Source organism: Mytilus trossulus, chromosome 1 (genome assembly GCF_036588685.1).
Source record: "Mytilus trossulus isolate FHL-02 chromosome 1, PNRI_Mtr1.1.1.hap1, whole genome shotgun sequence".
Taxonomy (NCBI): Eukaryota; Metazoa; Mollusca; class Bivalvia; order Mytilida; family Mytilidae; genus Mytilus; species Mytilus trossulus.
Genome location: NC_086373.1, coordinates 93801015 through 93814562, shown reverse-complemented (window position 1 = coordinate 93814562; position 13548 = coordinate 93801015). Strand labels below are relative to the sequence as shown.

The 13548-nt window shown below is 32.4% G+C and overlaps 1 protein-coding gene across 2 annotated transcripts in view; it reads left to right on the top strand.

Annotated features, from left to right (window-relative positions):
• Nucleotides 1-13548, top strand: part of LOC134691246 (mucin-4-like) — a 38590-nt gene that overhangs the window by 18954 nt on the left and 6088 nt on the right. For both annotated transcript variants that reach the window (XM_063551642.1, XM_063551632.1), the window contains exons 14-26: nucleotides 212-295; nucleotides 1283-1571; nucleotides 2395-2493; nucleotides 3000-3170; nucleotides 3988-4256; nucleotides 4926-4952; nucleotides 5156-5312; nucleotides 6691-6954; nucleotides 7225-7357; nucleotides 8050-8210; nucleotides 9063-10403; nucleotides 12178-12391; nucleotides 13046-13174. In XM_063551642.1, the coding sequence (XP_063407712.1) occupies nucleotides 212-295; nucleotides 1283-1571; nucleotides 2395-2493; nucleotides 3000-3170; nucleotides 3988-4256; nucleotides 4926-4952; nucleotides 5156-5312; nucleotides 6691-6954; nucleotides 7225-7357; nucleotides 8050-8210; nucleotides 9063-10403; nucleotides 12178-12391; nucleotides 13046-13174 (3338 nt within the window). The remainder of the gene's footprint in view (nucleotides 1-211; nucleotides 296-1282; nucleotides 1572-2394; nucleotides 2494-2999; nucleotides 3171-3987; nucleotides 4257-4925; nucleotides 4953-5155; nucleotides 5313-6690; nucleotides 6955-7224; nucleotides 7358-8049; nucleotides 8211-9062; nucleotides 10404-12177; nucleotides 12392-13045; nucleotides 13175-13548) is intronic.

The window sequence follows — 13548 nt, the reverse complement described above, 5'->3', positions numbered from 1 at the left end:
CATTGTGATGAAAACTTTAAGTTACATGACAAATAATGTTTGGTTTCGTAGTCCATCCAATTTGGAAATGTGATCATATGAAATCAGTATATTCTCATGATAAAAGTTTTTGACAATAAATGGTAGTTAATCATGAAATTCTTTTCGCATCATATTGCTTAGGCCATGATTTATTAAGGGTCCACTTAATATTATTTATTCACTATTTCAGTATATATTGTGTGGAATGTGCATGTCTGAGGAATAATTGTCCTGTAGCAAAGTATTTCAAGAGGAAACAAAATGCTCAAATCAAGTAAGCTATGATGTTTTTATATGCCTGTCAAAGACAAATATATTAGAATGTTATCTTTTAAGGGCATACGATACAGTTTTGATCCTGTATTTACAAGTTCGTGAAAATTTGCATATAGACTTATTTTTACCTGATTAATTCATTATGTAATAAAAAGTATACCTTCATGTGCTACTTTTTGAGTAAAATGAGGTCAAAATTTTATATAATTCAGATTTGTGGCCTTACTTTCTTTTTCGAAAGAAAGATATAACTTTTTTATTATAAAAGATAAACAGAAATTGGTTTTTGTTAAAAAAAATCGGTAATTTATGTATTCAATTAATATCCTAAAAAATTATGCATTTTTTCATTCGGAAATAACTCAAAATTAAAAAAAATCCTCTATTTACAGTTTTATAAAATTTGGGTCACATAATCTCCCTTCAAAATGAAACAAATTGCTGTTTTGAAAAATAGGGGTCCATAAACTCGTTTCCAAATTAAATCAGTTTGAATGATAAAAATTCATCTAAAAATGCATCTTTTCCCGATATGTCAAGGTTTGATGTCGCGAAAATAACATTTTACGTTAGCAACGTCATTACTTCCCCTGTAACTGTATCGTATGCCCTAAAGGGTTCTTAAACTACAGTTAACAAGATTAAAACAGACTGGTGGGGGATCTTTGGTAGTCTGTTAAATTCCTTCACAACTTCCAATCAACACTCTACATGTTAGGGATACATGTTTATTATTTTTAAGATTATTGTTGACCCCTAGATGATTTTGGTATTATGTTGTCTTATTGACATACACAGAATTTTTTTTTTCTTTGTGTAAAGTACAAAATGTGAAGATTGTTTTTTTGTTCAATCAATTTTTCAGAATTGCTTGCTATCACTTGTTAATCTTGTTTTGTGTATAAGTCTTGTTCCGTTTAAAAATAGTAATGCCATAAAACTAGTGTATATTTTTTTTGCTGTTTATATATTCATATATTTGTAGGAAAGAGAAAGAAAAAGTAGTGCCAAAAAGTGCGGTAAAAGCTGTAAAAACACCAACAACGCCGGTTAAAGTCATGAATCATCAACCCAAATCACCAAGATCACCGGCAGCAAGCCTTCCTCGTTCACCTGTCAAATCTCCCATCAGGAAGTCCATAAGCATTGAAGAGCCTATTATAAAAGAGGAAATAGAAGAAATTAAACCAGAAGTTCCTCCTCCGCCACCCCCACCTGTGGTATCTCCTGTCAAAGAATCTATAATGGAGGAACGACTTCCAGAAGTCAAAGAGGTGAATTTCTAATTATATTTTACTTCAAAACATCAATGAATTTTTTACCCTCAGGAAAAATCCAAAGAAATAACCATCTAAATAGGTAGTAGACTTAAGGTGGCTCGTGGGTACAAAAATTTTAGCAAAAAATTAAACCTTTATTTTTTCATTACAAATTTTATTTATTACACTATTAGTTGTTACTTTATGATATGGTACAAAAAAACAACCTCAAAAAATGATTTGGTTTGGTCCAAGATGACTTTAAAAATTGAAAAAGCTCCAAATTATCTCCCTTTGGTGCAAAAATGCCATTTTTTGGCCTTAAATTTGAAATATCTTTTTTAACTCATCGGTGACCTATATTTTTTATTATTGTTTTCAAATAAGCTGCACATAAACTAAATAATTGTAAAATTTAAGCGATTTCTTATATTGGGTTATTTTTTTATTTCGATATTTCCTCTTTTTCTCCTATTAGTTCAACAGAAAAAAAGGACATCAACAAAAATGTATGCTTCTTCCAGAGGCAGATTTTAGCTTAAATGAACGGTGACTCCATTTTTTTATTTCATTTTTCTTTAAAGTATATGATAAAGTTCATTTATGAAAAAATATAGCGAAATCCTATATAAGAAAAAAAATATCATTTATACCCAGGAGCCCCCTTAACTGACATTTGTTTGTCTTCTTGATGATCAATTTAATTTTTAAATGGAAAACAAAAACCTTGTTTTAAAGTAAATAATTCCAGAAATTCATATTGCAAAATAACTGCTAATTCAGGATTGCTGTTGTTCTTTGCAATGAATAGTTTTTCATAAGTGAACATGTTTATTAGGAAATTCCACAAGACCAAAACACAGACAGTGGTACAGATCACCAAGATACACATAGTGAAAGTGAGGAGAACCCTTCAACAGAAAGAGCGAGAAGACTTGTAAGTACAGTACTCTTAATCTAATGTGTTAAACATCGACATTAGTTTGTCATCATAATTCCTCTCAATCTACACAAAAGAATTTAATGAGATTGTAGTTGCTAATGATTAGGACATACTTCTGTGAATATACCTCTTAACCTGTTCCAATGAATACCAGTTCTCCTCATGCTGGCCAAGTCAACAACTCCAGAATTTGTATTCAAATAAATGGTCATGTAACCTTTTAAAACCTGCCTCCTCGTTTTATCAGGATACCAGACGATTATTTTGTATTTGGTTTATCAAAATCAATAAAATTACATTTTCAAGTTAGACATAAATTTTCTATTGTCTATGATCATGTTAACTTAATATTTGAATGGATTAAAGGGGGGGGGGATTTAGTTGATTTAAATAATGTATTTGTATTTTAATCTGCTTGAAATTATATTGCCTTGTGAACAAAAGTTTTTTTTGACACAGTTATATTGAAAGAATAATAATAATTATTTTTTGATATTCAGTCAAGGGAAGATAGAAAAATGGAAGCCATAATGAAGGCTTTTGAGAAAATGGAGAAGAGGCAAGAAAGACGAAAAGAAGCATTAGCCAGAATTGATCATACTACTAAAAAACCAGCTGCAATAGGTATTAAGCCAACAGAAGAACCCAAGAAAGAGAAATTAAAAGTCAAGGTAATACCAATATCAGTCAAAATACCACAAGCTAGCTATATTCAAGTAGAGGTAGGGTTACGCATGGAATCTTACTCATTCAACCCTATAACAGTTAAAAATATTATTTGATGAAGGATATAATTAAAGGAATTCATTAAGTATGTTGGTGAAGTAATGTTAAGATAACATACATGTTTAAGATTGTGTAAGATTAGGAGGAAAACTTAAGTAATTACACCCCCAATACCCCCTCTCTCTGTCACTCCATCCATCAGTCCGTCAGTCTGTCCCATGAATATTTTTTCTTCATTTTTCTCAGGAACCACATTACAAGGATTTCTGAAATTTGGTTTCAGGTTTTGTATAAGTCAGCTATAACATGTGATGCATTTTCAGATTCATCACTCAACAAATTCCTGTTACGGAACACTTGTATTATTTTACACATGATAACTAAGTTGAAAATTTTTTGTCACATTTTTCTCAGGATTTTCTATACAAGGATTTCTGAAATTTGGTTTCAGGGTTTATATAATCAGTTGTACTGCGTAACACGTTTTCAGATTATCTCTCATCAACTTCTTGTTTACGGAAATATTTGGGCAGGGATATCATCAGTGAGCAGTAGCTTGCAGTTCACTTGTTTTAAACCAGTCATTACAGTACAGAAACTTACAGAAAAGGTTTATTGACATTTGTGGTTAAAATGTTAGAATATAAAATGTAAAATGTTATGTTCCTAGTTTATATTTGATGCTTGGAGAGCCCAGAGTCTAAAGAAATAAAAGAAATATTTTAAAGTTTGGAAGTTTTTAAGTAATCTTTGTCTTTGTAGTGTCAGGAACCTAAAGAAACAAGAGAAATAAAAGAAACAAGAGAAACGAGAGAAACAAGAAGAACAAGTGAAAGAATTAGTAGAACAAGTGAGAGAATTAGTAATGCTGAAGAGGCAAAGAAGGAAAAAGCCAAGATAGTGGAGAAAGAAGAAGTGAAACCTACGGTGGAAGAACCTGTACCAATACTTCCTGATCCACCAGCTCCTCCCCCTGTTACACCAGTCCTGCCCATTACGCCAGCCCTTCCAGTCAGGAAAGTTTCTCACAAGTATGTTTAAGTTTATTATTACACTGAGCACAATATATTTGTACAATGTCATTTTTATGCCCCACCTACGATAGTCCGTCTGTCCGTCCGTCCCGCTTCAGGTTAAAGTTTTTGGTGAAGGTAGTTTTTGATAAAGTTGAAGTCCAATCGACTTCAAACTTGGTAAACATGTTCCCTATGATATGATCTTTCTAATTTTAATGCCAAATTAGAGATTTTATCCCAATTTCAAGGTCCATTGAACATAGAAAATGATAGTGCGAGTGGGGCATTCATGTACTGAGGACACATTCTTGTTAAATAATTTTTTTTGGTGGTAGAAAATGAAGTGGTAAGATTAACACCAGTCTTATTATTTTTTTAAATTTTAGAAGGGACTTTTTACTTCTTATGCTAATGGTGAAAGATTGATGTGGTCTGCATAGATTAACTGTCAAATATCAAATAAGTATTTGGGCAAGTTTTACAGATACTAGAAATTGTGAAAAAAAGTAAAAGTGTTATCATTATTCATGATTTCATTTCTGAAAAAGACAATAGACCACGAAAATGACTATAATTTGTGAATGGATAAAAATTACAAAATTTTCATAACATTTAACAAAAATTGTTTTATTTAGACTTGATGAATTTTATTTATTGGTTTCATCATTAACTTTTTTTTCACAGGAAAAAGAAAAGGTCATCATCAAAAAGGTAAATAAAATTTTCCCTTTCATAGTCTTCAATATTTATACAGAAATGATAGATATCTCAATAAGCCTTTCTGTGATAAGTTAAAATGATATTGTGATAATTATTTGTGATAAGAATTCATAATAATTCATGGAAAATTTGGAAAAGTTTGTAAAAAAAACTATAATGCAGATATACAAGTAATGTATGGTATGTTTTTGTAGGAAATCTAGGATAAACAGCAGTAACATTGTGAAGTCTGAGCCTCAGTCACAAGATGAATGTAGTAATACAGTAACTAGCTGTCCCTCAACACCTGTCTCTGCACCTCCTGATGTCACTAACACACCTCCATCATTCAAGTTCCTTAAAACCAAGAAGGTTAGTACACAAGTTGTGCTCGATTACTGTAAGTATTTGTTTCTAAAGCGGCACTAAAATTAACCCCTTAATAATAATTGCCGTATATTATGTCCAAAAAAATATTTAAGCTGCCATTTATAACCATGTGAAGAGGAAAGAGATTACTTATTTCTTGGATCACCTGACTTGAAAGGTTTAATGAGCTGTTTTCATCATTTTACCTCGGTGATCATTTACACAGATCTTCTCTTTTAAAACTACTGGGCCAATTAGAACCAAACAAAATCAGACCTGCCAACTTTTGAAAATCTCCATGGGGGATTTAGCGCGCAACAGGATTTTTAAGGGTTACAATTTTAGCGACTTTTCTGTGAGCATTGTTTTTTACTCCTAAAATAGTCTAAGTTCTCTTCTTTTTTCTTTTGGTATACTAATGATGAGCTTATAGGCCTTGATTTCTTTTATTTGCATGATTCTTGTACTATTAAATTATAAAATTGACAAAATAACTGAGTTATAGAGAAAATGGCATTAAAAATAAAGGATTCAAAGTAGAGACCCCCCCTTTCCTCCCTCCAAAGACCTTCTCATCTATGAACCTTGACTCAAAACACCTAAAACTACATGTCCTAAAGTAAGAAGGATGAAGACAGATTTTGATTTAGTCTTACTCATGGTCTTGTCAATATCAATGAGAAAATGGATAAAATTTGAGTTATCTTTCTTTGTATTCAGAGGTGCTCTTACCGGCGGAGGCTTATACAGTAACACAGTAGAAGTGTTTACAAAATGGCGTCGATTTTAAATCAACAGACACACGATGTCTGATTTCAAAAATTAAACAAATTTCAAGATAAACGGTGTTTTCATGAGAGTTCTTTACAGTTCTCATCTTTCAATTAATTATGATTTTGCTCTAGAACTACGGCAAATGTTGCAAATTGTGCTTGAATGATAAATTGATTAAAATTGAAAGGCTGTTTGACCAAATTTGTATACAAATTAATTTTGAGGACTGTTACGACCCATTAGGTAATCTGATTACACACAACCACTAATCATGACACCTGTTGTGACTGTTGATTAGCGTAGGGTCATTAACTTGTCATAATATGTCCCCAGGTAAAATGATTGATTTTTTAAAATTGATCAGAAAAACTTCAAAATCGGTAAACAATAATTTTTTCGGGTATATTTGTTGAAAATCGGGATTTTGACTAATTTTACGATCCCGATATCGGGATTCGGGTTGAGGGGTAAAAATCGGGATGATACCGCGAAAATCGGGATAGTTGGCAGGTCTGCAAAATCTTTATATAAATTAAAGTACTTGAATGTAGAATTGCTCTTATAGTAGCATGTGTATTAAAATAAATATTTATCTTTAATATTTTAGCATTTAATGAATGAATGGTTGAGTGAGAAGAGCCAGGATGTTGTTCCTACACTGCCACCACCACCACCATCTGGACAACCATCCAAGATAGAGCCACTGGAAGTACATGTAGAGGAGGATACAATGTATGTAGCCTGTCGTCCAAGTCCTAGGAATGCACTGGACCATTTGAGGAGGAATAGTACCAGTGCAGGGTGCAGTCCTTACAGCAATCTATCATCGTCATCAAAACAAGAAAGCAGCAGCATAGGATCTGCTAAAAAGGTTAGTTTCTTAAAAAAAAAGTACATCATCTGAACATAATAACTATATAGAACATCAAAATTCAGTTTCTATTTCAAATAGTTACAGTGCTCTATAGTCAGAACAAGAAACTATTGTTAGAAATATGTCGAACAATTTAAAAGGTTATTTTAACCCACTTTCTTCATTACCCATACATTGTTTACACTTTACCTGGTCTTGGTATAATCTTCATGTTTACTATATTATAAAAAAACACAAATAAAGTCAATTATTGTTATTTATTTTTAGCGATGGCTTAGACAGGCTATGTTTGATAAACCAGTCCCACAGAACAGATCATTGTCACCAATAGGGCTTGCAGGAGGTTTAAGTCCTAACCCACATGTCAGTCTCCCTAGTCCAGGAGGATCACCACCTGCGGGTAAGTACATTACACACTTGTCACAACTAAGAGCAATGGTGGTAAAGATCACAACCTTGGGATATCAACACACAGTGGAAGAACATTTCATTTAAGTGTGGCAAGTTATTTGCACTATTTATAGTTCTTCAAATGAAAGGCGGTTTCTCTGTTGCTATCTCATCAAAGAGTTACACCCTGACATGAGATGTAGACTAGTAACATTGTACAGTTTTTGATATCATTGATGATCTATATAGCACTGTTTTCCTAGGCAAAGTTAATTATGTAGGCTTATGAAGTCATCATGTCATCTCTCTACCGGACTGAGAAAAACCATTTTAACTCCTGTAGCATGATGTGAAATATTATCACGAAAAAAAGATCAAAGCAAGTGATTTATAATAGCAATAATAATTCATATTCTTAATTATATAGTCTTTCATATATTATAATGAAAAGTTTAGCTGCCTAGCCTTTATAAGAAGAGAAATTAATTTGAATTTAGTTATCAAACATAAAATAAGGGCTTGAAGATATGATGCCAAAATGTATTCAAAAAAAGATTGGGTTAAACAAAAATAAAAGTACTGAAGTAAAAGCCACATTTACAATACTCAAGTAAATAAAAAAACAAAATGTGTTGTATATGTAATGTTACATACTATACATCAAAAATACAATTTAATTGTTTTATGTTTCATGTTTAACAGATTATATAACTCCACTAAAGAAGAGGAGGTTAGCTAGTTATAGAGAGTCTATTGACCAGCCACCAACACCTTCTGCTGCTCAGGGTGTGGTATCTTCAGAACAGCCTGCAGAGGAAGTTATAGATGTACAAAACACAGATCCTGTGTCAGAGGCAGAAATGGTATGATGAAAACAATTCAAACAATTATCAAATTTTTAGGAGTTAGGAGGCAAAATTAATAGTGCTACAAGACATTTGGAGTAAATGTACTCTAGACAATTCCATGACATACTAGAAATTTATTGGTGAAAAAAGAAACACTGCTTTTATTACTGATCATCTTCACAATACATGATGATTTAAATGCATTTTACCATCATTCTTAGACAACAAAATAATGACAGTCTATAGCATCACAATTCTTTGTCAACAAAATCATGACAACACAGCCTACAACATAAACATTATAAGACAACAAAATGATAACTGCACAGTCTATAACAGAATTTGTAGACAACAACATTTTGACAGCCCACAATATAGACATTCTTTGACAACAAAATCATGATGGCTATCCATATTCTTTTACATGAAATTCAACTCAGATTTTCAATTCATAATTCTTTGACTCCAAAATCCTAACAGCTTCTAACATCAACATTCAACATTTGTGCTTCGAAAACTCAACCATATTTAAACAAGGACATACTGATTCAGCTTATAAATGGTTTGAGATGTCTAAATGAACTTATCTGTACATGTCAGTCTTATATTCAGTAACACATCACACAATTGATTTCCATGATTCAGGGTATGATATGCTCTTGAAACTTGGAAGTTTTAATCAACAGATACTGTTGAAAGCATGAACAGGTATATACGTTTGATAATGATAATTTGACCCAAGTTATATTTAACACTGTTATTACCAACTACTTGAATGATTCTAGGCCTTAAATAGAGGTTATATCTGATGGGTCAAGACCTAGTTATTATTCTGATGTTTATTTACTGTTATATAATCTGTTTTAGGGACCATCTAGAAATAACAGGAATGAATCTGAAGCTTCTTACAAACCAAGACTTATGGACAGTTTAGTGAGACATTCTGTAGATGGTGCATGTTTAAACCACAGAACTTCATCAGATTCTCAGATTTCAGCTGATGAAGGGGAGAAAGTGACTAGTAATTTAGAATCGGTTTCAAGTAATACTGATTCTGTAATGGAAAGCTCAAATGAATGTGATAGCCAGCAGGAAGATGATTCTGTGGAACGCAATATAGACGTTAGTGACAACCGATTAGAAGCTATGGAGGTTGACAGCACACAAAGTGACTCAGAGAAGAAAGAAGCTGTATGTGATAGTACATGTAAAGTGGAAGACAACAGAGCATGTAGTAGTTCTATTACTGAGGAGGCATCAGTAGTAGATAGTAGCTCTGATGTAGGGCTTAATGAAGAGACAAATGCAGACTCCGTTGAAATGTTAGAAACTCATGCCTCACAAGAAAATGTGGGCAGTAGTAATGTGTCGCAGGTGCTGGCTTCCCAAGAAAATGTGGGTAGCAGTAATGTGTCGCGTGTGCTGGATTCTCAAGAAAATGTTGGTAGCAGTAATGTGTCGCAGGTGCATGATTCCCAAGAAAATGTGGGTAGCAGTAATGTGTCGCAGGTGCTGGATTCCCAAGAAAATGTGGGCAGTAGTAATGTGGCAGAGCTACTAGTATCGCAGGAAAATGTGGGTAGTAGCAGTGCGTCAGAGCCACTGGTGTCACAGGAAAACGTGGGAAGTAGTAATGTGTCTGATATTTCCATTTCACGGGGAAATGTTGGTAGTAGTAATGTGTCTGATATTTCCATTTCACAGGGAAATGTTGGAAGTAGCAATGTGTTGGACAGACATTTGTCTCATGAAAATGTTGAAAGCAGTAGTGTGTCACATGAAAACATTTGCAGCAGTAATGTGTTGCAGGAAAATGTGGGGAGTAGTAGTGATAGACATGTAAGGAATTATAACTTTGATGTTAGTAGTAGTAGTGAGTTACATCACTTCTCATCAAACTTAGTAGAATCATCTCAAGTGACAGAAAATGTCAGTGTTTCATCTACAGAACAAACTTGTAGTTCATATAGTGCTACCTCAGAGGGTGGGGGAATGGCTGACAGTTCTATGTCAGAAAACAAAATAGACTTATCGGACATGGGCATAGCAGATGTATCAGCTGTTGGGGACTCTACACAATATGTAAATAATACTAGTGCTACTGACAGTGTAGGGGAACCTGTTGCCAGTTCATCAATGGCTGAGGACTCTGGTATAATGTTAGACCCATTAACACCACAAGACCTATTGGGACCTTCGAAGAAAAAGGTAGGAAATTATTTTGAACTTATATATATATACTTTATACTTGAATATAAAGTATAAAGTATATATATACTTTATACTTGAATATAAAGGTTAATTATAAACCTTTTGTTTAGGATAAGCTTTTCACATTTATGCATGCCAGTACTTTTTAAAGCTTACTATATACTACAAGATTTGATCATTATTGGTACCTGTGCAGTGATGTATAGTTGTTAACATCCTTCTTGTAGTCTCTTTTTGATGGTAGTTCCAATGGCAATCATACCACATCTACTCTTTTTTTTTATATCTAGAAAGAACATTAATTTGATAGATTAATCATATTCTTGTCAAGAGAAATATTGCCCAAGAGATGATTTCTACCCTAACAATTCAATTTTTGCTATTAAAAGACAGTTGATTGTATCTTAGATTTTTATTCATTGTTGAGTTATAGTATGATAGAGCAGGGTTTCCCCTGGGTCAATTATTTTTTTCGCCACCTCTTTCGCCAAAACAATATTTTTTTCGCCAAATAACATAACTATATTTTTCGTTTAAAATTTACATTTTTTTCTAACCACCCCCTCCCCCTTTCCCTTAAATAAGATGATTTTGCCCATTGTGTCTATGATTATGCTCTTAAACTTATTTTAGAGTTTACATGTTAATGAATAAACACTAAAAAATTACTTTAAAACAACAGATTTTTTCAATTTAAAAGGGAAAACTACTCATTGTATTTTAAACAACTTTTCTTATTGATTGGGCCACTATACTTTTAATAACAAAGAAGATATACGTCCTGGAATATAACAAAATTTATGGACATGTTTTGATTATATAATACCAGTATAGTTCGTAGGGAAAGTTTCTTTAAAAGAAAAATACTGATGTTCCCTTTTGTACTAAGAAGGTTTCTTTACAACAAAACAAAAGCTTTTATCACATGAAATTGATCCCTCGTTTGATGTGTAGTCATTACATTGAAGGGCTACTCTCATTCGAGCCAACTTTTTGAATAGATTTCTTCATAACGACAGTTTTCTTTTCTTGACCATCGTAAATGAAAAAGTTGAGACCTAAAACTAGGCTTGAAAAACGTGTGTCACTCAAACGACTTTAAAAACGTCTTCCTCATCAATTACCGATATTTAAGTCAAAGGATAATTGAAATTTTAAATCAGAGATTTTTCTTGCTTTTGCACACTTTTCGTCACATTAACAGATTTCTTTTCTAAACTATCTTTAAAAGCGGAGGAGACGTCAAAACTTTGCTTCAAACATGTCAAACACGTGCGTCGCAAAGTGGTAAATAAATTCTGTATGTGACATTTAGCAGAAGCCATTTAACCATATCATTTTGTCAAACAATTCAATCAACACCTTTATTAATATAGTCCTTTGTTGTCGATAGCTGTAAAATGCAATCAGCTGATTATTGATTTTCTGTCCAAACCTTAATGAGGGCAAGGTGAATTCCTAGTATTGTCTGATCGGGCAAAGTCCGAGAAACTCGAAAAAAGTAAATAAAAAAGATGGAGGAAAATAAATCGTTCTATATATTTCTTTCGCCAAATTCTTTCGCAAATGACGAATTTTTATCGCCACAATTATTATTTTTTCGCAAATTGCGAAAATGGCGACCGCCAGCGGAAACCCTGATAGAGTATTATTAATTCTTTAATGTTAGGACTAGAGTCAATTCAGTTAAAAATTACAATGAAACTATATCTAAGTTGGTATAAATTGAAAAAATAGTAAATATAAAATATTTAAACACTTTACTTTATAGGTTAGTTTACTGGAATACAGAAAACGACAAAAAGAGAAGACCCCAGTATCAACATCAACACCATCATCCAGTAGACCTTCATCGACAACCATCATTGCTCCTTCATCTACAACATCTCCCATTCATCGTCATCATCGATTCTCAACACTTCCATCACTTCCCTTGTTTGATTCATCGCCAACAAAGGATAATTCATCTAGATACCATTTTAAAAGTAAGTACACACATGAACTGAGATGTTGTCAAGTATTTTTTATTTATGTAAAATTTGCATTATTCTCTATTCCATAGTACTTTGATTAATTTTTTCATTTTTTAAGGAGAGATTAATAACAGATTGTTCAGTTGGTTTTTTTACTTTTGCAATTTAAGAGTTAAAAAAGGGACCACAATGTTATCTGGACACATTTAATTTCAGAAATGATTAGTTGTATTTAATAGATATCATTTTATTGAATAAAATATTTGAGCTTTTAAGTATAATTATAGTATAACTAATCGCCGTATTTGAATATCAAAAATAAGACAATGCGTGAACGAACGACGCATGGATTAAACAAGTGCGCAGCGTACGGTCACAAGTTGTCTTATTTTTTATATTCAAATACAGCGATTAGTTATACTTTTTATTACATTGGCTAATAGCTTTTTTTTATGAAATTAATGTAGAAAATGTAAGGAACTATATGTTTTTCCTACGCATTCACAATTTGTTTTGATCGACGTCTTGACAACGCATATTGTTGTATGACGTCAGAGAGTGAAATAACCACGCTTATTTCACATGTGAAATTATCGGTTTTTATTTAACTGGGAAATCAATGTAATTTATTGCAACCAATGTAATAATTTTTTTTATTATTTCTAGGCTCATCTGATCTTATAAGGAAAAAGGCAACAGAAACAAAGGAGAAGAGACCACAATTAAGTTTGTCAGAGAGGTTGAGGATGGAGTTTGGACTGGAGGATAGCGAAGAGGAAAAAGATGTTGAAAAAGGTACACTACAATAAAGATAATAACGATACTGAAAAGATGAGGACAATAAGTTGATATTTTTAGATCCCTTTTGGTCATATAATTCTTCACAACTCGGGTAGTACATCCTAGCCTTTTTTTGGGGGGTTGAGAATTCCTGACGAACGTAAATCGAGAAAAGCACTTATGACACATCAAATTTATTAAGTCTTATTTTCATTATAAAAGTTAATACATTGACAGAGGTAAATTCAAGAAACAGAAATAAAATATATTTGTATTGGGTTATGAATACATTTATTGATAATCCTACAATTTAGAAATAAAATTTTTATGCAGATAAAAAAAAAATTCTGCAGCTTTGGTGTAACATAATTTGTGATACGTTAATTGCA